The sequence below is a fragment of the Microcebus murinus genome, chromosome 5 (genome assembly GCF_040939455.1).
Source record: "Microcebus murinus isolate Inina chromosome 5, M.murinus_Inina_mat1.0, whole genome shotgun sequence".
Classification (NCBI taxonomy): Eukaryota; Metazoa; Chordata; class Mammalia; order Primates; family Cheirogaleidae; genus Microcebus; species Microcebus murinus.
The window spans coordinates 105,346,001-105,371,890 of NC_134108.1; the positions used below are offsets into that span (position 1 = coordinate 105,346,001).

The 25,890-nt window shown below is 37.7% G+C and overlaps 1 protein-coding gene across 1 annotated transcript in view; it reads right to left on the minus strand.

Moving 5' to 3' along the window:
- The window catches only part of DNAH8 (dynein axonemal heavy chain 8), a 285,679-nt gene that overhangs the window by 110,746 nt on the left and 149,043 nt on the right, over window positions 1-25,890 (minus strand). Inside the window, exons 49-61 of the mRNA XM_076003387.1 lie at window positions 24,863-25,109; window positions 24,493-24,734; window positions 24,267-24,407; window positions 22,662-22,899; window positions 15,773-15,915; window positions 15,154-15,288; window positions 14,611-14,733; window positions 12,063-12,276; window positions 8,897-9,006; window positions 4,801-4,964; window positions 3,762-3,954; window positions 2,363-2,485; window positions 698-828 (exon numbers count right to left, since the gene is read on the minus strand). Of these exons, the coding sequence (XP_075859502.1) occupies window positions 698-828; window positions 2,363-2,485; window positions 3,762-3,954; window positions 4,801-4,964; window positions 8,897-9,006; window positions 12,063-12,276; window positions 14,611-14,733; window positions 15,154-15,288; window positions 15,773-15,915; window positions 22,662-22,899; window positions 24,267-24,407; window positions 24,493-24,734; window positions 24,863-25,109 (2,204 nt within the window). The remainder of the gene's footprint in view (window positions 1-697; window positions 829-2,362; window positions 2,486-3,761; window positions 3,955-4,800; window positions 4,965-8,896; window positions 9,007-12,062; window positions 12,277-14,610; window positions 14,734-15,153; window positions 15,289-15,772; window positions 15,916-22,661; window positions 22,900-24,266; window positions 24,408-24,492; window positions 24,735-24,862; window positions 25,110-25,890) is intronic.

The window sequence follows — 25,890 nt, forward strand, 5'->3', positions numbered from 1 at the left end:
CCACTACACACCACCCACACTGCTAAGATGAAAAAGACTCACAGTGCCACGGTGGGCCAGGATGCAGAGCAACTGAAACTCTCATGGCCTGTTGGCAGAATTGTAAACTGGAACCACCACTTTGGAACATGACTTCGCAGATCTACTAAAGATGAATATCTGCATATTCTATACCCAGGAAATTTACTTCTAGGGCTACACCCAGACACGTGCAAGAATATTCATAGCAGCTCTGTTTGCCAAAACAGTACAATGGATTAAGTAAATTGTGTTAATGTGGGAATAAACGATTGCTACATGTAGCATCAAGGATGACTCTCACAAAAGCAGTGCAAGAATAGAAATAGGATGCAAAATAGCAAATCCTGTATGAGTCCATTGACGTAAACTTCAAAACTAAGCCTAACTAATCAATGTGCTCAGGAGCCAGAATATGGTCACCCTTGGGAGGGTGAAGCCTGAGACATGGCATCTGTATGCTCCTGGGTGCAAGTAGAGTTTCATTTCTTCGTCTGTGGGCTGGCTACATAGGTGTACTTACTTTGTAACACCCATGATTCATGTACATTTCCTTATAGATGGGATACTTAAATTAAAAGTTTATTTTAAAAAGAAATAGACCAAATTGTGTCTTTTTAAACATTTAACTTCAGAAAAACTATAGGAAAACATATTGTCATGTTTTATTTTATCCTACCTGGTTAATGTTATCTGGAATATTTGATATCCAGCTATAAAAGAGGCCAATCTTGAAAGACTTTGTTTTCCGGAGCCACCAACACCCACCAGCAATGCATTTCCACATGATGTTCGAACTATTCGTGAAATCTGTTTTGAAACAAAATAGTGTTTATTTGAAAACAGGATGCAAAGTTTACATTCCCTTGCACTAAATGGTCTGAGGTCTGACCATATGTTGCTAGACTACATTAGATTTTCTCCTTGGTATTCCTACAAATTTTAAAAATTAAAGTACTATATTAATTTATTCAACTCAAATTCTTTCCTTGTCCATCTGTATTTACATCATAAAAAATAGAACAAATTGACTTTAGTCCCTTCTATTTCAAAACTATTCTGTGTATGTGTAATTTTACTAATTTAAGACCCAATAGATAGTAGAGATCCTCTTTCCAATCCACTGAAGATGTAAGAAAAGTTTAGGGTTGTTTGCTTATTACTCATCAGTTCACCACACTGAATCATGTAGACACCAAACTCTGCAATGAATACTACCTCTATCATATCTCTGCCAAAAACATTCTTTTTAAGTACCAAAATTCTATTTACAATGGGCATGGGAGGTCGTTTGTAGAAACAGACTTGGAGAGATAGCCTTTAGTCTTGTGTTGCTTTTCTATGGTTGATTTCTATGGTGAGAATAAGACTCAAATTCCAGTTCAAACCTTATGGGCAGGCCAACTGAAGATATTGCTAAAAAGCTGTTTTATATTATCGTCACTGATTAGGAAGACAGTCTAGATGGACCATTAAATCCATTATCACCACTAGAAATATTTTTTAAATGCAAGTTTTATAGGTGGCAGATCAATAATGACACATTGGTGTTTATTAATTCTATTGCTATATTTTAAAATATGTTAATGACTTATGGTTTTGTACCTAGAACAGGGTCTTAGGCCCCCAGATATCCAAGACCTACTCATAGCGGGTGCTCAATAATTATTGGTTGAATGGATGAATGTGAAAACAGCCTTAGGACATCTGGAATTTCACCAACTTTGCAGAAGATGACTACGCAATAAATACAGAGCTAACTGACTTCTAGTTATCAAACCTCTCTACTCCATAATGTCACTTCCTGGGGAAACTCCTTCTCCATCAACCAATTACATAAGTAAATAACTCCTTTCTCCAGCCCTTCAGAGTTGGGTCAAACCATGCTCCTTTTTGTGCTACCTCTAACTGGCTTCTATGTTCTCATCAGTCCCGCATGCCTGCCTTACCCTTTCCCCAACAGTTTGTTCATAATCTGTAAGCCGATCATGAAATTGACACTTTTTAAAGCAACATCTTTTCCTCCATGGGTAACAAGATTCGCATAATGTCAGAATATAATTTGAGGAGGGTCTATTTCTTCACAGGATTTCCTAGCTTACTTTCTAGGAAGGTGAAACCCTGACTCAGTGTGCTCTGCACACCATCAATTTGTCCTTGAAAAACATTAGCTGGCATGCCGGTAGATTCAATATTAAGCCTTTGTTTTCTGGGACAACTTATGTATACTCTTCCATATGCTACCTGATAGTACATACTTATTCTCTCAAAATGTTTACCTATGAAATTTACTAAGCTTTTATACAATCTACTTATTCTGGTGAATAAAGTTAACAGTTAGAACCTTGATAAGATGAGTCATTGCATCTTTAAAAAACACCAGATCTAGAGATGTTCCCCTAATGATTTCATTGAACTGCCTCTGGTAAAACTGGAGTTTCTCAGACAGAAATTCAAAGGAGGGTACCTATGAGTGGGAAGAGAGAAAAGTAATATTTAAAGATCCAAATATTTATTAAAGTAACAATTGTAAAGACACTTAAAAGTAATTCTAAAAAAATCTTTTTTAAAAACTTGTGGATTTCTAGAAGTTTGTCATATATTAGTCTACTTTTAGCTATTTGTATTGTTAGAGGCCTGAAACTTAACTGCACTAGTTGGTTTCCAATATAAAATCATCTTGACATTCCCCTTCAAGAGGCCCAGAACCAACTCTTATTTATGGTAATCAACAAATAAATGTAGCATTTTTTTAGTTATTTGCTTTTTAATATATGTAGTCAGATCCACAAGTCTTTGTTGTTACAGAAGTAAATACTTACCCACTTTCTTTGTTTTGCAAATTGTCCCTCCCCATTTAATTCTTCGATCTACATGCACTTTGGAATTACTTTATTATGTCACCCTATTTTTAAAAAATCACTTTGGAATTCTGTTTCAAATTTCATTAAACTTATACGTTAACTTAGGAAGAATGGTTGCTGGCAAGGGTTAGAAAACTTTTTCTGTTAAAGGGTAAGATGGAAAATATTGTAGGCTCTGCCGCACATTCAGTGTCTGTTGCAACTACTCAACTCTGCCCTTGTGGAGCAAAAGCATCCATAGACAATATGTAAACAAATAGGTGTGGCTGTGCCCCAATAAAACTTTATTTATGAACACTGAAATTTGAATTCCATGTAGTTTTTACATGTTTCATGATATTCTTCTTCTTTTTATTTTTTTCTAACCATTTAAAAATGTAAAAATCCTTCTTAGCTCACAGTCTAACAAAAATCGGCAGTGGGCTGAATCTGGCCCTCAGACTATAACTTGACAGCCCCTGGTATAGAGGATAGTTATTGAATTTCATATTTATATAATACTTGGTCATTTTCCTGAACTCATTAGTAAAAGCAGGTTTTAAATTCTCTTGGATTATATAACTAGGTAATCATAAGTAAGGATATTTTGGTTTTTTAAATCTGGTAACAATATCTATTTTTGTTATTTTGCTGCATTGCCTAGAACTTTCGCAGTAATGTTAAATAAAGTGGTGAGATTAAGCATATTTGTCTTAATGCCTGACTTTAATGAGACTGCTGCTAAATTTCATCAAAGGAATTAGTACGTGATGAGTAAGAATCACAACACATAAATAACTCAGAAGTTACAGCAACTTCATGGTGGGACTCTGATGCAGAGAGAAATATCTAGTTAGGTGGGTGATCTGAAAACTTTTTTTAAGAGAGAAAAATAAATACCAGTTCGTAGATTTTGGGTACTTCAAACACAGTGTCTTCAGGTTCGTCACCAGTTGGCTCTGGCATATCACGGAGAAAATCCACAAAGTATGGCTCAGCAAGGATGGTTGATGCTGCCTCGGAGCCAAGATTTTCTTCGATTGCACGAATAAGATGCACATTAAACCACTGCTCATCTTCGGGAGTTATAAATCTGAGAGAAAAATGTAGGAGTAAGAATGCAAAAGAGGAAAGTATCTTTTCTAGCTGAACACTTCCCTTTCCCTCCTCTCAGCTCCCACCCTGCACCTTCCTCACCTCAGGACGGGAAACGGTATGTCCTGCCTTTTGACAGGAAGGGCATAACCCCATCCAAGAGGGTTATAACATCAATGATATTACTTGTAAAAAAACACAGGTGAACCACACAGGTGAGGTCAAAGTTCGGAAAACATGCCACAGGAGTGCAGAAGTGCTGGCCAATGGCAGGTGTGTGTCCTCTTTCTGGGTTTGTTGACACACAGCGCAGGAAGCTCCTTTCCAGACTTACAGTGTCTCGGAGGGGAGAGAGGAAGAAGAGGGAGCAGGAGGTGACGATGACCACCTACGTGTGAGACGTGGTAGGTGCTCTACGACTTGGTGAGATTGGCATTAGCATCCATAGGTCATAGGTGGAGAAACCGAGGCTTGGAAAGATGACTCAGTTTAACTTTCATGGGATCGCTTAACTTTAATGGGGTGAACCAAGATTTCGCCATGCAAAACCTTCACAGGGCTAACAGCTTTCAGAAAATACACCCAACTAAAATTTGCCAAGAAATGTTACCAACTGTCTGATGATGCAGTGATTTATAAAGATGTATTGTTGAATTAATACTCGAGTAAATTGGCAGAGCATTTTTAAAGGTGGCCAGCAGGTGCCATCAATGCTTCACGAGCCCCACAGCAAGTTAAAACAAATCTTGTTCTACTTGTCTGAGTAGGCGATGCAAGAACCAATCTAATAGTATTAACATAAACTTCAGGTTGTACATTTAAACTCAAGTGCTGTAATATGTACCTGTCTGCAATTACTCTGTTGCACTCGTGTTTGAAAAGTGACAGGAGAACAGGAATTGAATCACACTCCTCAGCTTTTACAGTCAACATTCCTTGCCAAATTCTGGAAAGATCTCGAAGATTGAAGATGTAATGAAATTTAGAAGGAGTTGGCAGCATCTTCACCTAGAGATGAAAAAAATTTAATACTTTTGATTAGTTTTCAGATAAAACTAAAAATAGAACTGCTTTTAAAACTATCCTATCTCACAAATCCTATTTAGATAAAATAGGCTGAATAAATAAATCAAGATTAAGTTCACATTTTTGTCACAGCTCTAACAGAAAAAAAAAACACATCATAAACCAACATAGAATTTAAAAGACTATAAGCCCTTGAATAACATGGATTTGAGAATAATGCACTAGATGCAGATTCCAATGCCCTGTTCTACATCTTTAGTTGACTTTGAACAAGTCGCTTCTCCTGAGTTCTTAAGAACTCTGTGAATTATGGGAATAATCCTTCCTAATCACTGTTAACCTTAGTAGCGTATACACAAAAGTATATTATAACAAAAAACTTAACATGAGCTGGTTCTTATGCAGGTAAGAACAATGCATGTTCGCTCTAAAAGTCAATAATGACTCTCTTCTGCAGATTGCTTTGATTGGGGACCTTATTGTGTTTGGATTTCCATAAATATACTTGCATATCATAACCTGGATCTCACTGTGGGGATTCAACTCAGTCAACTCTCTTTCACATATCTGTGTATCTATACTAAGTTGACAGGCATGCCTGACATGCAGCTCTAAGTACAGTAATAGGTGGTTTTCTGTTTTTTGTTTGAGCACAAAGACTGTGCTCAGCTATGCTTATTTACTTACTATTTCTACCAACCTCTGGAATATAAAAAGGCAAAGCTATGACAATAACACTCTCTAATCCAGAGAGATACCAGTAAAAGGATAAACTCAAGATACTCTAGGTATAGAAAGCATTGCTGGCCATGTATAAAGATTATACTTGATATCATTAGCATCATTTTTGAAAGTGCAAAAAATGACAGTTCTGGTGATACAAACTTCCCACACAACTAATTAAGGAAAGCAAATGCCTTCTTCAGTACCTGCTCATAAAATAAGCCCTTTCTATATTGAAAAAGTACCCTATTGAGTTTGTAGAGTAATTTTTACAGGCTCATTCACAGTGCAAGTTAAAACAGCAGGGAGAGATGGAATGAAAAGAGGTGTTATTTTATCAATCACCTTTCAACTTCCCTCCTTGCTCAGTTCCATTGCAAACTAAAATGTTCACTTTAACCCACTAAAATATAAAACATACATTTATATTACAAATATGCAAAAATACCCAAAGGGATAGAGTTGTGTGAATATTGTATATTTTTCTTAATGGTAAAAGACTATAGATATGATAGTAGTCATTGGCAACTGAAGCAGTCATTAAAGAGAATCTGTAAAAAAAAAAATTCCTTTCTTTCCCTCTTCTTCTCATTATTTGTTAACCTGCTTCCTTCCTTTTCTTCTAATATCTCCCTTTGCTTTTTGTCACCTTCTTTCTTTTGTCACCTGCTTCTGCTTTAAAGCTATATAAAGTAATATAAAGTTGGGGTGCTAGACAAGGCATGCATGGGTCAAGTGCTTTGTGAAGATGGAAGATTTGATGAGATACAAAGATTATTTAGGGGTGGGAAGAGGAGGAGGAGTCATTCATTTTTCAAAGACTGAGCACCTGCCACTGCCCTTAAGAAGATACCATGGTAAAAAAAAAAAAAAAAAAAAAAAAAAAAAAGAAGATACCATGGTAAACAGGATGGCTAAATCTGCTACCGTCAAAGGAGCTTCCATTCTCAGGGGGAACCTGAGAATAAACTAGAAACAAACATATTTATAAACAGGCAAATAGACAAATAATAATGATAAAAGTCACAATAAAAAAATAATAAAGTAGGGTCAGGAGACGGAAAATGACTGAGATAGGGACATGGGCAGTTATTTTAGAAGACAATTAGGGAAAGTCCCTCTGAAAATAAGAATGATAAAAATGAGCCGAACAAAGTGCCAGGGCCCAGCAGCAAGGACAAGCCTGGCGTGTTTGGGTGGCGAGAGGAGAAGGGCCACTCGGGTCGGGCAGAAGGGGGAAGGGAGGTGAGCAGGGCCGGCTCAGTGTGGGTTTACCGTAAGTGTACCTGAGGTTTTAAGAAAGAGGAATGACCGCTAGGTTGCTTTTTAAAAATATAATTCCAGGACTGTGTAGAGAACAGACTCCAGGAGGGCAAGAATAAAGCAAGGAGGATGGTTAGGAACAGGAAGACTGTGTGGTGCAGGGGACAGGGGATAGGAGCGCGTATCAGGGCAGTCACGGGAATGGTAAAGAGTGCTCGGCTTGGAGGTGCAGTCACTGAGACTAACTGATGGACTCTATGCAGGTGATGAAAAAGACAAGTGAAGGATGGAGCCTGGTTTTTATTTTTAGCTCGAGAAGCAGGACAATTGGTGTTGCTATTAACCAAGATGCCCCAGTCTGAGGGAGGATCATATTTAAGGATATTTAAGCGTTCTGTTTGGACATATTAACTTTGAGATGAGTATTAAACATCAAAACAGTGATGTCTAGTAAGCAATTAGAAATCAGTCTGGAGCCAGGCAGAGAGGCCCGGGGTGGAGGCACTGATTTTGAAGTTGTCAGCACAGACATGGTGTTTAAAGCCTTGAAGCTGGATGAGAGCCCCTAGGGAAAGAAAGTAGTTAGAGAAGAAAGCCCAGCATCAACACCAGGTGCTTCCCAGTATTTAGAGGAGGGGAAGAAGAGGGGGACCTTTAAAAAGGTAGCCAGTGAGATAGGAGAAAAACCAAGAGTATGAGGACCCTCCGAAGCCAAGTGAAGAAAGTGTTTAGAGGGATCATTTAGGGTCAAAAGCTGCTTTAAAAAATCAAGTATGATGAAGAAGAAAATTAACCTTGTGATTTGGCAAGACTGAGGTCTTTGGTGATCTTGAGAGCCCTGGAAATGAAAGCTTGTGCAAAACAGGAGAAAGAGGCCAAGAAAGAGGAAGTAGAGCCAGTAAACGTTCAGGTAACAAAAGAAACTCTGATGGAGAGACAGCTGGAAGGCCAAAGCTTTTCAGAAAACTATGTATAAGAGCACATTAAGCTGAACAATAGCACTACTGGAAAACAGATGGATCTTTCCACAGAAAATTATCTCCACGCTCAGACTCTGCCATCCACTTTTGAGGTTTTTTTTAAAGAGGCAGAACAGCACGTGCAAAGACCCTGTGTCCTGAGGAGCAGGGCCCAACCCGAGGGACCGATCGCTGCAGGAGGCTGTGTGGAAAAGCAGCCCCCAATCCCTCTTCGGATGACTCTGTTATCTAGGGTTCCCCCTAGGAATCTGAAAGGCGGGCACACTCCAGGTTTCCCAGGAGGTAAGCGCCACCCACACGTGTTCACTCGGCCTAATGACTGAATAGTGAACTATGACAACTAATCCTTATCTCCTTCACCGCTTTCTGACAAATACACCAACCTTCTTTCTGTCTCAGACCCACACTTAATTGCCTTCTCATGGGTGCTGCCTTAAGTCACCTGGTGACACGCCGAGCTTTACTTAGGGCACTGACTTGTGTGTGAAAATCGAGCTTAAAATTAGGAACACTTCCACCCGTTTACTAATTCACCCTCCACCTCTGAGAGACACACAGTCAGGCTTCAAGTCCTACTTAGCAGATAATATCTGGAAGTCCATGTATTAAGTCAGTCAATAAGCTTCTGACTCAGTTTGGTGGAGGGAGTTACAAATCAGAGTAACAAGTGGAAGAGCAGTGTTCTTATTTCAGCAAAATTCTACTTTATCTTGGATGCCGTGTCTTGTTTACAGTAGTATCTCATACATATGGAAAGCATCATTTAGTCAGAATATTTGTTCCCTAGAAGGAAAAGGTGTCATGAATCTATCTGAGCACCTAATTTGTCTTTTCAAAAAAAACCCCACTACGTATGATGTTATGATAACTTAATGAGGCATGAAGTGAAAGCTAGGGTGGAATAATAGTTGACATTTTTTTTATTATTGACAACAAACCATTTTGTACCTTAGTCCATTGCCACAGCACTCTGCCCACGGAGACTAAATTCCCAATCATCTCACACACTTCAGGTTTGAACTTTCTACAAGGATCAAAGTATCCACAGCCAATAATTCCTGAAAGATAAGCAAAGTTGAAGGGACAAGCTAACTAAAAGGTTTCAAAGTACATATCTACCCCAGCGAATAAATCACTACAAGACTGGCTAGGCTGGGTGTTTCCTCATAATTTCTTTCAAAGGACCAGCTAAGACAGAGTCGGCAGTGGGGCCTTGACCAAGCTTAGCATCAGTGATAGGCATTAGATACGTATTGACTCGTTTAATTCCCCCGGCACCCTATGAGATAATATGAGATAGACGTTATTGTTATTATTCTTCCCACTCTAGCACGAACTTAGTAACATGCTCAAGGTCACGCAGCTTGTGTGCCGGCAAATCTGAGATTTGAACCCAGGCAGCCTGGCTCCCAAGTCTGTAAATCCGCTCTCACTCTGAAGCGTATGAGAGCTGGAAAGGAGCACAGAGACTCTGCAAGACCCCTCAATCCTACAGAGAAGGAGACCAGGCCCAGACAGGGGATAGCACTTGTTCAAGGTCACATGGATTGGTGGTTGACAGAGCTGGAATCAGCACCCCTATCTCCCAACCTGCAGGCAGTCACAACTCTGGCCTGGGCTAGGCATGTCACATCCCATGAACACCCAGCACAGTGACAGCCCCACCGTCACATTCACCCTCCGAAAGGACGCAGGTTTTCACACTACTCTTGAAGTCTCAAAATGTCTTTGGTTTGGACTGCAAAAAGAGATTCATTCTACTGCATGCTGGTGAGACTGTTGAGTAACATGCTCACTTCTGAGCATGGGGCATTTTCAGAGGAATATGAATATAAAATTTTACTTAGAGACACAGAGCAGGTTTATGAAGGGTGAAGTAGACTAAAGAAACTGGGACTCATTCACGCTGACTGAAGAATTGCCATGGGGAAACATGAAATTACCCTCCAAAGTCATGGCTGGTTGGGCTAGATGCCTGTGAGTCAAAAGGGATGCAGCCCTTTTGCATCCTGAAATCCTATACTCTAGACTTCTCCCTTCCTGTGGGACACATGTATTATAAGCAGCATAAGACCTGGAATCAGAAGGTGGGGATTAGCACCGTATCTCCACCATGCTCTAGCTAGATGCCCTCAGTTGGGCAGTTGTTTCACTTCTCCAGGCCTCAGCTTCTGATTGGTAGGTTGGTTTTCTGTATTTGTTTAAACATACCAATCATACCAAAGAGCACGGCAAACAGCATAACAAATAAGGAAACACTCAGGCACAGACCACTAGACTGAGCAGTACAACACCGCCCAGTACATTAGTAGTTCCTGCTCGTTCCCCCTTGTTCACAGCCCCTCCCTTCCTCCAGAGGAGCCACCACTCCACCTTGATAACACTCCACCTTGGTAAGCAGTAACTTGCTTTTCTTTCTGGTTTCACCACTGAGGTTTTTGAACTTTAACTTTTTTTTTAACTTTTGGAATTTAAGTTAATGGAATTATATATATTTTTTCTGCAATTTGCTTCTTGCATTCAACATTGTATTTCTGGGCTTTATCCATAGTGAGACATGTAGTTGTGCTCATTCATTTTTTAACTGCTGCATAGCATTACACTGTGCGCCTATGCCACAATTTATGCATCCAATGTTACTGGCAAGAAATAGTTGGGTTATTTCAAGTTTTTGCTATCATGAACATGTACTATGAACATTTTTGTGTAAGTCTTCTGGTGTGCATGTGCAAAATCAACTACAGATGGATTGAGGACCTAAATATGGAAGGCAAAACTATATAATATTTCTAGGAAAATATGGAAGTATATCTGTATGATGTCTGAGTAGGAAAGGACTTCCTAAATGAGACTCAGGAAGCACAAAACATAAAGGGAAAAAAATGGTAACTTGGTATAAACCCAGAAGTGGAATTGCTTGGCAAGCACACATGTTCTACCTTCCCAGTGATAATGCCAAATTGCTATCCAAAGTTTCTGTAGCAATTTACACCCCCACCAGCAGGGGATGAGAGTCCCAGTTGCTTCACATTATCACCAAGGCCAGATTTTGTCAAAATTTCTTATTTGCAAATCTAGTAGATACAAAATGGCATTTCCTTAGCATTATTAACTTGTATTTTCCTGAATACTAATGACGTTTACCACTTTTACTTTTTTTATTGGCTATTCAGTTTCCTCTTTTTAAAGTGCCTTGGTTTTTGCCCATTTTTATATTGGGTTGTTTGCTTTTCTCTGATTGATTCATAGGATTTCCTTAAATATTCAGAATATCAAATTTTTTTGTTATTATATATGTTGAAAATTTTTTCCACTGTGGGGCTTGTCCTTTCACTCTTTTAATGTTCTTTTTTAAATGAAGGGAAGTTTTTAATTTTAATCTAGTCAAATTTGTCATTTTTTTCTTTATTTTTATGTTTCCTGAGTCTCATTTAAGAAGTCTTTCCTACTCACTCAAAGGCCACTCAGATATTTCCCTATATTTTCTTCCAAATGTTTTAGAGCCTTGCCTTTCCTTCTGTAGTTGATGTTGTGCTTGATGTGAGGTAGGGGTCCAATTTCAATTATTTTCCCATAAGAATCATTATATACTCCAGTACCACCTACAGGAAGTCTACCCTTTCCATTCTGATTTACAGCATTTGCTGTATCAAACAATTGATGTTTTCATATCCATGAGTCTGATTCTTGAATATGGACATAATTTTTGATGGTACAGTTTATGTGAGCCTAAATTTGGTGTCTCGTTTTCATTAACATATCAAGGTGCTACATTCAACTTTGTATAATACACTGTTGACCTGCGATCTTTGTGCTGGCAGTCATTACACCAAATTTCTCTGATTAACTATGTCAAGAAAATTAAAACACAAAAGTTCCCTTATCTCTGATGCCAACTGTCAACAAGCCTATTTCTAATATTTCTAAGTCTTAGAATAGGTTATAAATATGAGTCATCTTAGTATTGAGTCCCTCTTTCCGGGTATTTAGCTCTCCATTTAAAATATTTAACCTGTACTTTACACAGAGCCTTTTTATCTCTTCAGTAAAGTTTTGCATGGTTTATGTCCATTATGTGGTACAATAAAAAATTAAACATTAAGAATATTCATACCAAAAATTTTGTCTATTGAAGCATTTGAAGGCAAGGTGCAATTAAACACGGTAAACTGTCTCTTTAAACGTTGTGGAATATCATTTCGACCACCTCCAGGGTGGATCATTGCGGCTATGATCTGCACATCGACAATAGTAGTGAAGTCTCCAGGCTTGTCCAAGCTATACATGCCTTCCATTTCCATCATCTGTCGCACAATCTCATTCGTTATCTGAAATTTGATGCAGTAATATTTTTGTAACATATCACTATCATATTCCTCCATAGCTTCCATAAAATAGTACAGATAAGATCAGAAGAAAACTTTCGACTCTTATCAATGAAGTGTTTGTGAACGTCAATCAAGTTACCTTTTTCAAGGTAACTTGACTTAAATTACGCCACCCATGAACTCTAAATCGAAAGTTAAACATGTCTGGTATAAGTCCAATGTGCCCTTCACCGCATTGATACAACTAACTTCCAAATAAATTTAGATAGGTTAGTTATGAGATAGTTGGTACAATTACAACAGTGCTCAGAGTTACGGGTTTTATGGTAGACATCTTTCACACTCAACATCCGACACTTCAAAACACTACACATTAGAACATAGGATGGTTTTGGTCCCAAGCTTTCAATATTACATTACGGAATGGTTTGGAGGTTTACGTGCTCATTTTATCTTCTCTACAGCTTCTAGCAGTGCTAACACTTCCTCCTTGAAAATTTTCATTTCTTGGTTTCAGAGGCTCATTTCCTTCCAGGTCCATCTCGTGACTCCTGGGTCACTTCCCAAGCCACTCTCTAGCCACTCATGCCCCACATGTAACTGTCCTCCAGGGCTCCATCCTTGGCCTTTTCTCTTCCCATTATTCTAGGGGATGCCATCTCAACCCTGTGCTCCAAAGAATCTCAAATCTGTACCTCTAGTTTCAGATGCCCTTCCAAGCTCTACACCTATATATCCAAATTCCTACTGGGCGTCTCAAAGTGGATGGCACACAAGCACCTCAAATATAACAGTTTGTTCATTCAACCAACATTTAACAAACGACTGCTGTGTGCCAAGCTCTCTTATAGCATAGGCAAAATTTCCTGTCTTCGTGGAGCATAGATTCTAGTGGTGAGACACTAAATGTATACATGTATGTTGGTATGTAAATAACATGATATAGCATAAGTCTTTTGTAGAAAATAAAGAGAGAAAGAAAATACGAGGTACTCAGGGGTGTAGCTGAATACAGAAGGCAGAGGAGGCTTTACCTCACATGACATGTAAGCCAAAATCTGAAGGAGATGAGAAAACAAACCAGTTAGATATCTGGGGGAAGAGCAGTCTAGGCAGAGGAAACAGCAAATGCGGAAGTGCTGAGTAAACATCGTACCCAGCATGTGCAAAGATACCTAAATGTGAGTGGAGCAAAGGGTCATATGAGATCAAGCAGTGTAGAATTTCTGGGTCATGGTAAGGAATTGGGTATTTATATTCTATGAGTCTCATTGTAGGATGTTGAGCAGGGGAGGGTGCCATGATCTGACTCATGTTTTAATTGGTTGCTGATCTGAGAAGAGACAACAGATGCAAGGAGGCCACGAGGAAGCATCTGTAATGACCAAGAAGACAGATGGTGGTGGCTGGCACCAGGTGGCAGCAGTGGGGATGAGGACAAGTGGTTGAATTTGGGGTACAGTTTGAAGATAGAGCCAACATGATTTCCTGACAGACTGATTGTGGAGCTGTTATTTTCTGAGATGGAGAAGGCTCTTGGAGGAGCATGTTTCGGACATAAGTCTGAGGTCCTTCTGGACATCCCTAGTGGAGTAAATGAGTTTAAAATTCAGAAGCTCTTCAGCTTATGGAAGATAAGGGTGAACAAATCCAAACACGCCTCCACTCTCCCCACCTTTTAGGAACTGCTGAGGTCCATCTGCCTTGGGGCAGAGAAAGACCACACAGAACCATGTGGGGATCCCTCTCAGGATGGGGGCTGAGCTGAGCTTCTGGTGGTGTCTGCGGTGAGCAGAGATGAAGAGCAGGATGGAACCAGTGCTGGTGGACTTGAAGTTATATGGTGTTGATGAGACAGTGTATATCGGTGGCAGGGAGGTGTAGGGGACCCCACCAGGACACACAGAATCTTGGCAACATCGGTGGGGTCCTCTAATGCAGGGTGACTCGGGTTGATAGATGACCACAAGTAGGACCAGGGTGCGTGGAAGAGTTAAATAAATAAATAGGGTTTTTGTTTCGCTTTGTTTTTAGCATCAGATACTTCTCAGAGAGTATATAGGATAAGAGGCTAGAGCAAGGATAAAACTCCAGGGAAAGGCAGAAACAAGCGGGGAGCAGGAAAGACACTGAAAATCAAGCTGCCAGAGTCAGGGGGGAAGTTGCTGCAGAAAACCACGCACGGATTTCAAGAAGGGAAAAAAATCAGCTGTAACAGAGAAGTCAAAAAAAGACTGAGAATCGCTACTAGACTTAAAAACATGAAGGTTCTTGACATTTTCACATACAACTAAAAATACTCATTGTCATCTATATGAGTTACTGTGGTCGTACCTGATCTCCCCACTCATTAATCACGGGCATATTGATGTCATCAATAAATATAGTCATTTTTCTCCCTCCTGGAGGCCCGTAAGTGCTTCCCATTCGCTTATCCACATAGCTTTCAATTGTTCTCTAGAGGAAAGGACATGGTTTGTCTTATGCATTAGATTGTAGTACAGATTTCTAAAAAATCATGAGCATTTTTTCAGAGTAGATGATAATTTACTTCTGTATTTAGTAAGTATAAATATAATTATTAAAAATGTAGTTTAATTTTTTAAAATAAATTATTGGAATGTTAATCATCAATTTACATTAAAATAGATATGCTCCAAAGTTTGGCTTCCGTCTCAATATTAGGCCAAAATACCTCATATGTTATCTGGATTTGGCTTCAACCTCAGCCTTAGGAAGGCTAATTGGGTGAACGCCAACTGCAGCACCATTTCTTCTGAATATAAAATATTTTTATATTTTATATGCATACACATGTTACTGTAACCACCGCTTAAAATTTTAATGTTTATCACTACAGCAAATGATGGATTTTACCTGAAACATCATTGGTTCTGTGGCAGATGAAAAGTTTAGACATTTGGATAACTGTACTTCAGGATCATATTTTTTCAAATAGGCCTTAATCATCACAGTTTTTGCAGTTCCCTGCTCTCCTATGAGCAAAACAGCCTGCAAACATAGCATAATCATGTTGAAAGGTGCTGTGTAACATATTCAGAGTCTTATGGTTCTACTGGCTATTCTTGTATTCTGTGCATTAATACTAATCAATTTTAATTAATACTAATTTTAACAACCTTTTAGAATTATACCTAAATCAAAATAAATCCTAGTTGAATTAAAGATTTAAATGTAAATGTATACTATCAAAGTGCTAGAAGAAAATACGGTCAAATATTCATGTGGCCATGGGAATATGAAAGAGACTTTGTAAGCAGACTCCCTTTCCGTAGCAAGCTGGGAGTCAGCAGTTCAGGGGAATCTGAGTTTGAGTGTATCCTGGGACCTGGGGTTCATTTACCAAAAATGTTTCCCTCAAAGGACACTGCCTCCAGGCCCTTATGTTGGAATTTAATTTTTGTCCCTGTAGTGTGTGAAAAGGGATGTGTTTCTTACATTTGTGACCATCCAAGAAACTGTTAATTAAACTTACTTTATATTGTTTTGCAATAGTGTCTATCAAAAAACTTGTTCTAATATTGTCAACATTTGGAACCAAAATCGATGCGTATTCCGGAATACTGTCAGTTGGGTAATAATACGGCTGAAGTTTCTTATTCCAGTGCTCCCAATCACCTACACAATAAACGAAATTTCACCTCAATAAAATTGCATTCTTCAAACATTATCGCAGAATATAAAAATGTAAGCGCTATGAACAATCAATAGAATCATATAAACATTTAAAACCTTTTCCTAAAACACGTTAATGTATCTGCTTATCTAATGTTTGTGGCATTTGATAATTCAAGATTTGTTTTGTCTTTTTATAAAGTCAGCTTTTAAATTGCTAAATCATTTGTCTAGAAACCTGGCCTGAAAGGGAATTAGAATCAGCTGGTGGTAAAACCAATGATGTGATCGGTATCTATTTAGTAGGAAAGCCGCATCTATTGAAAAGATGGGAAACACCAAAAAAGGGATAACTGATTACTAGATATAGGATATTTTCCATGAGAAGCTGGAAAAACAAATCTGGCTCCAAAAGTGCAATACAGTATAACAGAGTGCCAGAATCCTGACTTACAGTAACTACTAATTTACTAATTGATATTGTTGTTATAATAATTATTACCACATTTCATCCATTCTAAGAAAGAAAAAATTGTTTACATTTTAGCATCTCTGGATGGTCCCTTCCGATGCTGCACAATTGCTGTTGGCTAGGCAACTGTGGTCAGAGTGTTCCTCTCACTGCCATTTATTTACATTGAATTACTTTCACTGTTGAGTTTAACAACTATTTTAAACATCTTCAAAAAGACTTACCTTCACTATGATTCAGGATTATACCAAAAAAGTTACTATGCACACAGAATGCATGGAAAGGCAGCATATGTTTGATATGAGCAAATATTCATCACTGGAGTAATAACCTCAATTTCATACTTTCTTGCAAAATAAGCAAGTCATATGATAAGCGTATGTTTAACTTTTAAGAAATTGCCAACTGTTTTCCAATGTGTCCATGTCATTTTGTTGTATGTGAGAGTTCCAGGTGCTCCACATCTTCACCAGTATTTGATGTTATCTAGGTCTAGCCATTCTAGAGGGTGTGTGATGACATCTCATTGTGGCTCATTTCCCTGATGACCGATGATGCTGAATACCTTTACATGTGTTTTGTTCACCTGTCACATATCTTATTTGATGAAGTATCAGTTGAAATTTCTTGCCCATTTTAAGATCTGAGTTGGTTGTCTACTGATTATTAGTGAATTATAAGAATTCTTTACATATGTTGAATAAAATTCTTTTATCAGATATATATTTTTCAAATATTTCTTTCCAGTATGTGGCTGGACTTTTTGATTTTCTTAGTAATGACTTTTATTTATTTGTTTTTTGAGACAGAGTCTCACTTTGTTGCCCAGGCTAGAGTGAGTGCCATGGTGTCAGCCTAGCTCACGGCAACCTCAAACTCCTGGGCTCAGGCAGTCCTTCTGCCTCAGCCTCCCAAGCAGCTGGGACTACAGGCATGCGCCACCATGTCCAGCTAATTTTTTCTATATATTTTTAGTTTCTATATTTTTCTTTCTATTTATATTAGAGACAAGGTCTCGCTCTTGCTCAGGCTGGTTTTGAACTCCTGACCTCGAGCAATCCACCTGCCTTGGCCTCCCAGAGCACTAGGATTACAGGCGAGAGCCACCACACCTGGCAGTAATGACTTTTAAATAGCAGAAGATTTAAATTTTGATGAAGTACAATTTGTGAATTTTTTCTTTTGCAGTTTGGGCTTTTTTGATCCTAAGAAATCTTTGCTTAACCCAATGACACAATTTGTCCTCTAGAATTTTTATAGATTTATCTCTTATGTTAAGGTCTATGATCTATTTTGAGTTCATTTTTGTGGATAATATAAAGTAAGAGTCAAGGTTCTTTTTTCTTTTTAACATTTGAATATTCTAGCACTGCTGGCTGAAAAGATGATCCTTTTCTGACTGAATTACTTTGACATCTTTCTCAAAAATCAACTGACCATATATGTGGGGGTCTATCTCTGGACTCTATGCTATTCCATTGATCTATACATCTATCCTTACACCAATATCACACTGTATTGATTACTATAGCTTTACCGTAATCCTTGAAATCAGGTCATGTGAGTGCTCTTTGTTTTTAAAAAATTAATTTGGTTATTCTAAATTCCTTTACATTTTCATTTAAACTTTAGAATTCATTTCCAAATTTGACAACAGAAAAGAAGCCCATTGAGATATTTTTCACTGTTAATGCATTGACTGCATAGATCAATTTGGAGAGAAATAACATCTTAACGATAGAGTCTTCTGATCCTCAAACATAATTTACCTGTCCAGTTATCTAGGGCCTCTGTAATTTCTCTCAGCACAGTTTTGTAGTTTCAGTATATAGATCTTACACACAGTTTGTTACATTTATCCCTAAGTATTTAGTTTTTAGATTCTATTTTAAATGGTATTTTAAAATTTCAATTTCCAATTTTTTGCTGTGAGCATATGAAAATACAACTTATTATAAAACATGGCCCTTTTATTCTGTGACCTTGCTAAACTCATTTACTAGTTATAATAATGTTTTTGAAGGTTCCAAAGTTGGTCATGTCATCTGGGAATAAAAAGAGCTTTACTTGTTCTTTTCCAATCTGTAGGTATTTGATTTCCCCCCCTTATTGCACAAGCAAGAACCTGTAGTACTATGTGGAACAGAAGTAAAGTTGAACAGAGGTAAGAAAGACAACCTTTTTTTGTTCCTGATCTTGGGAAGGAAGCATTCCGTCTTTTATCATTCAGTGTAACATTAGCCATTGGTTTATTTTATAGATGCTCTTTATTAGAATGATAAAGTTCCTATTTCAAATGTCATCACAAAATGGTGTTAAATTTTGTCAAATGTTTTTTTCTTCATTATTTAGATGACTGTGTGGTTTGTTTGGTTTTTAGTCTAATATGATAAATTATATTGATCAGTCTTTGAATGTTGACCCAACCTTCCATTCCTAGAATAAGAGACCACTTGGACTTAATGTCATCCTTCTTATATACCACTGGCTTTGGTTTATTAAAATTTTATTAAGAAATTGATGTCAATGTTCCTGAGAAATATTGGTCTATAAATTTCTTGTCTTGTAATGTCTTTCTCTGGTTTTGGTGTCAGAGTAATGCTGTCCTTATAAAACAGGTTGGAAAGTGGTTCTTTCTATTATATATTTTATGTATTTTAGAAGCATTTGTGTACAATTGGTATTATTTGGTAGAATTTACCAGTGCAATAATCTGGGGCTGAAGTTTTCTTTGTAGGAAGGTTTTAAACTACAAATTTGATTTCTTTAGCAGAAATGGGGCTATTTACGGTATCTATTTCTTCTTTTATTTTAAATTGATTGCTAATTGTATATATTTATGAGGTACAAAGTGATATTATGATTTATGACCACAATGTGGAATAACTAAATCAAACTAATTAACATCTCTTTCATTCTTGACTGTGGTAATTTATGCCTTTAATTTTTTTTCTGATATCTCGGGTAAGAGATTTATCAGTTCTATTGGTCTTTTCAAAGAACTATCTTTTGGTTTCATTGATTTTTTTCTATTGCTCTTCTATTTTATGTTTCATTGATATCTGTTTTGGTCATTATTTCTCTCTTATGCTTACTTTGGGCTGAATTTGCTCTTCTTTTTCTAACTCATTAAGGAAGAAGTTGAGGTCATTCTTTGGAGACGACTTCTTTTCTAATATAGACATGAAATGCTATTAAAAAATTATTTTATGGCCCTAATGTCTTAGAAAACATTTTCTGTGCTCTTGAAAAGAATGTATATTCTGTTGTTTTCGGGTGGTACATTCTACAACTGTGAATTAGGTGTCGACAGTGTGTTAAAATCTTTTATATATTAATACTAATTTTGTCTATTTGTCCTGTCAATTATTGAGATAGTATTGACACCTTTACTATAATTGTGGACTTGTCTATCAGTTTCTGCTATTCTTTGCTTGTCTATCTTTTTCTGCTTGTCTATCTTTTTCTGCTGTTCTAATGCTTCCTCTCTGTGCAGATTCCCCGTCTGGTGCCCTGCCCTACAAATTCTAGCCATCTTGGGCTTCCCAAAATCAATCTCTGCCTCCTCATTTTAGTGAGACAGCCAGTTCTGTTTGGCTTTTCCCTCCCTGAGCTGCTGCTAGAAACTGCCTGCAGAAAGTAAGCTGATTTCACATCTCACAGTGATTTCAATCATCTGCTGCCTGTTGCCCAATGTCTGAAAATATTGTTTCAATTTGCATTTCCCTGATGACTTGTGAAGTTGACCATTTTTTCATATGTTTATTGGCCATTTGTCTATCCTTTTTTAAAAAGCTTCTGTTTATGTATTTTGTCCACTTTTTAATGGTCTTCTTTATTTTCTTGCTGATATGCTTGAGTTCTTTGTAGACTCTGGTTATTAGCCCTTTATTGAATGTATACTTTGTAAATATTTTCTCCCATTCTGTAGGCTATCTGTTTGCTCTGTTGATTATTTCCTTAGTCCCATTTATTTATTTTTGTTGTTGCTGTGATTGCCATTGGGGTCTTCTTCATAAATTCTTTGCCTAGGCCAATCTCTAGAAGAGTTTTCCAACATTTTCTTCTAGCACTCTTATGGTTTCATGCCTTACATTTAGATCTTTTGTCCATCTTGAATTAATGAGTGGTGAAAGATATGGATCCCGTTTCATTCTTCTGTGTGTGGCTATCCAATTCTCCCAGCACCATTTATTGAATAGGGCTTCTTTTCCCCAGTGTATGTTGTTGTCTGTTTTGTCAAAGATCAGTTGGCTGTCTATGGATGATTTTATATCTGGGTTCTACATTCTGTTCCATTTGTCTGTCTCTGTTCTTGTGCTAGTACCATGCAGTTTTGGTTACTATAGCCTTGTAGTATAGTTTGAAGTCTAGTAAATTGATGCCTCCCAATTCATTCTTTTTGTTTAAGATCGCATTGGCTATTAGGGCTCTTTTCTGGTTCCAAATGAAGAATAGAATTATTTTTTCTAGATCTGTGAAATATGACATTGGTATTTTGATAGTTAATGCATTGAATCTGTAAATTACTTTGGGTAGTATAGATATTATAACAATGTTGATTCTCCCAATCCATTAACACGATATGTTTTTCCACTTGTTCTTATTGTCTGCGATTTCTTTCCTCAGTGTTTCATAGTTTTCTTTATAGAGACCTTTCACATCTTCGGTGAAGTATATGCCTAGGTATTTTATTTTCTTTGTGGCTATTCTGAATGGTATTAGGTTTTTTATTTGACTCTCAGCTTGACCATTGTTGCTGTATAGGAATGTTACTGATTTGCATATACTAATTTTGTAACCTGAGACTTTTCTGAATGTATTTGCCAATTCCAGGAGTCTCTTGGTGGAGTCTTTGGGGTTTTCTAGATAAAAGATCATATCATCAACAAAAAGAAATAGTTTGACCTCCTCTTTCCCAATTTGGATGCCCTTTATTTCATGGAAATGCAAATTAAAACCATAATGAGATATTACCTTACCCCAGTTAGAATGGCTTTTATTAAAAAGTCCCAAAACAACAGATGTTGGCATGGATGCAGAGAGAAGGGAACACTTATACACTGTTGGTGGGACTGCAAATTAGTACAACCTCTGCGGAAAACAGTGTGGAGATTGCTCAAAGAACTAAAAGCAGACCTACCATTTGATCCACCAATTCCACTACTGGGTATATAACCAAAAGAAAAGAAATCATTTTATTAAAAAGACACCTGCACTTAAATATTTATTGCAGCACAATTGCAAAGATGTGGAATCAACCCAAGTGCCCATCAATTCATGAGTGGATTAACAAAATGTGGTGTATATATACTATGGAATATTACTAAGCCATGAAGAAGGATGAATTAAGACCCTTTGCAACAATTTGGATGGAACTGGAGACCATTATCCTAAGTGAAGTATCTAAGGAATGGAAAAACAAACACCATGTGTACTTACTATTAAATTGAAACTAACCAATGAGCACACATGTGCACAAAGGAAAGTAAAACCCAGTGGAAATCAAGCAGGGTGTAGGGAGGAGGGAATGGGCAAAAACCTACCTAACAGGTGCAATGAACACTATCTGAGTGATTGGCACACTTATAATCCTGACTCAAGCATACCAAAAGTGATTTATGTAACCAAAAACATTTGTACCCCCATAATATTTTGAAATAATTAAAAAACATTGTTTCACAAGCACCACATATATTCACCAGCAAACTGGTATTAACTGAGTAGCACCTAAGTGGACACATAGGTACTACAGTAATAGGGTATTGGGGAGGGGGGAGGGAAGAGGGGGGCAGGTATATACATACATAATGCGTGACATGCACACCATCTAAGGGATGGTCATGCTGGAAACTCAGACTTGTGGGGGGAGGGAGGGAAAGGGCATTTATTGAAACCTTAAAATCTGTACCCCCATAATATGCCGAAATAAAAAATAAACAAATAAAAAAAGAAATATGAGATTAAAAAAAAACATTGTTTCATACATTTTGTCCAGTTTTATAGCTTTCTAAGGTAATAAGTTAAACCAAGTTCCTGTTGCCCCAGCATGTCTTATTTAATTTTAAATCTCATAATGATGTCTTCTACAAAGATGTTAACATCCATGCCAAAAAAAAAAAAAAAAAGGATGGATGAAGGATGAGCTAAGAAAGGACTGGCTAGAAGTCATCTGGAGTAGATATGTTAGGGCCCTATATAACCACAAAATATGTAATATCTTGGTTCACTGCTCAGAAGAATTACTTTCATTTAAGATATAATTTAGTGTACTTACCATAATCAGTAACAAAAAATTCATACATAGTTTGATTCGCGCCTTTAGGTATTACTGGTAAGTCTAATTTGCTTTCATGATGTCGTAAAAAGGCTTCAAACTTATCTCTGCTATCCAATTCTAGAAGGGCTCCTAAACTCCACATTAGGGCAAATACAAATAATTTATGAAGATGTTCGACAGATGAAATACTACCTTCTTCTTTGGAGGGAATTAAACCTTCCAGAAGATTGAGAGACTGGAAATTTCAAAAAAATAAAATAGATTTTTAAGTTTAAGATTTTAAAATAAAAAATTTAAATAATAAAATTAAAAGGAGGAGGGAAAGAGAGAAGAAAACAGATATATCTCAAGCTATTACTTGATCACAGCCTTATAGACAACAGCATTTAGAAGAAAGGCCAGCCATTCTGCTTTAGACAGGCTGCATGGTCAAGCAGAAAGGATGCTAAACTGGGAATCTGCATGTGTGGTTTCTACCCACAGCTCATGCCTCTGACCTCTCTGAGTCTCAGTTTCCTAATCAGAAAAGCAAAAGGCCTAGATTATATGTTTGCTAAGGTAGCTTCTGGTTCTAAAGTTTTATTATCCAAATTTTCCAGATGAAATCTCCTATTTCTTTGTAACATTTTACAAAATTTAGCAAACTGTGGCCCTCCAGGGGCCAGCCACCTCTTTGGTAAATAAAATTTTATTGGAACACAGTCACACTCATTCTTTTAGGCATTGTCTCTAGCTTGCTTTTGTGTTACAGCAGCAAAGTTGAATGGATGAGACAGAAAGTTGTAAAAAGCCTAAAATATTTACTATCTGGTTCTTTAAGAAAAAGTATACCAACTCCCCACAGCATCGGAAAGAAATATATACTACAGTGAGACATCCTCAGTCTTCCAAAATAAAATTATTTCAAGATCAAATTTTCTCTACGTATTTAAAAGTAATTACTAAATAATTCACTGATTTGGGCCTTATATACTATTTCTACCCACCCTCACTGTTTGACTTCCCTTACACTGAGAATCAAAGTACTAGAATGGATCACCTAAACACCCAAATTGGAAGAGCCCTTAAAATTCTATTATAATATTAGTTCTGGGGTTTTTCTCCCCCCCCAAAATGAATAAGGAAAACCGAGTGGGGGAAAAAAGAATGCTCCAAACTACTTCTCAAGAGATTTTTATTTGAAGGTTTTCCTTATCTGATATATACTAAATTTGCAAAGCCAAGATTGCCACCCAAGTTTTCCTGACTGCCACAAGCTCCTTTTGCACTTTTCTGTAAAACTACTAGCTGTACTTATTTACTTTGTCAATTGTCATTACTGGACACACTTTCTGGGACAGCTTACTAAACTTGATAGTGAGAAAGAGTTCATTCCTCTTCCCCAAACAACAGCCTCTGGGAGGTGAAAATAATAAAAGAGGACAGTAAGATCATTAATATAATCTTTAATAGGACTCAAACTTCTCAGAGATTTCGTAGCTTTATTATAAAAAGATTTCTATGGAAACCAATTTTCTATTTCAGATGCCCGTAAACTGCAACAGAGTGGGAAAAAAAAATCTCAAAATCTAAGTAGTGAATGTACAAAAAAAAAGATCTTACTTGCATAATATAGTTGCACTCTAAGAGCTGCATTTTGGGATTGAGGTTTAGTTTCATATATGTGTATGCATCTTCAAAAATTTTATCATATAGATTCAGGAATACAGGAGCTTCCTGCACAGTGCGTTTCTTCAACCAGGCCTGCAGCAAAGAAACAGAATCTCTGTTTATTAAGAAAGTGAAACAGGGAGAGACACTGAGTGGTGCATCAGTCCCTCTTCCCCACCTGCAATATTGGCCTCCAGCTGAGAGCAGAGCTGCTGATGTAGACCATGCCCATCCTAGAAACCGTGGCAGGAGAGGCATTCTCAATATTGTGGACTTCAAACAGAAGCTTACAGCTGGGCGCCATGGGAATGCGATCCCCATTTGCTAAAGTGAGAGTTTTATTGTCGTCCAACACGGAATTTAAGTTCTCAATCCAAATGGCATCCACAGGGCCATCTAAAATGAGGAAAATGTTTTCACCTGCAAATAATTAGAACAGAGAATCACTTTTCATCTGCAAATAATTAAAACAGAAAATGAAACAGATATTGTCTTATTAATAAATGAGCAGGAAAAAAAAATGACCACAGAGGAAGGTTTGTATGAACCTTTTTTAGCTTTTAATGTTTTCCTCCACAGAGTAGAAAAAATCCCATCCGTCCAGTCATTGGTAGCAGTGTCCAGTCTGCCAAACATCTGAGGCGCAGTGATGGCTTTTGGATTCATTCGCATCTCTCTGTGGGGCCGTCCACATTCCGTTTGCGCCTTCATCAGAATCGTTATCACAGTGGTCTTCCCAGAACCGCTGGGCCCAAGAGTCATCAAGCCGTGCCGTACCAGAGATGTCTCATATAACTACGCAGTTAAACAATAAATTGAAAAATGTAATTTATGAGTCTCTGGCTGACACTCATAGTAGTTAGCTGAAATTTAAAAGGCTTTAAATAAGCTCTTCATTAAAGTAACGATTTCACTATTTAAAAGTTGTGAAAATGTTCTGTGTTTTGCTAGATGCATATAGCAAATTAGCACATTGCAAAATGAGATAAGTGAGAAAGTGATGACAATGTGGAACTTGAATTACATGGTGAAAATAATTGACTCAGGATTCAGTTTGTGTCTCTCAAACGACTATTCCCGGTGATTCTGGTTTGCTGATATGTAGCCAGCAGTTGTTCCACACCAGGACTTTCTCTGCATCCAATGTGGTGACATCGCCCCCTCGTGGTGGGAAGCAACAACGCAGAGCATCGCAATGAAGAGCCGTTTCACGCGGGCTTCCGGTTCCCCTGAAGCGCATCTGGAATGAGGATGCCTGTGCAAGTGATGCATTCAGGCGTGCTCCCAGGAGAAACCAACAAGGGAGTGGGAACGCAGGAGAGGAATGGGAAGACGCTAAGCGAGGTATGACTGAGGACAAAGTCCTGTAGAGCAGGGGTCCCCAACCTATGGTGAGTTTGAGTATAATTATTTCATTATATATTACAATGTAATAGTAACAGAATGAAGTGTACGTTAAATGTAATGCGCTCGAATCATCCCGAAACCATCCCCTGACCCCCATTCCATGGAAAAATTGTCCATGAAAACAGTTCCTGGTGCTAAAAAGGCTGGGGACTGCTGCAGTTCTACAGTT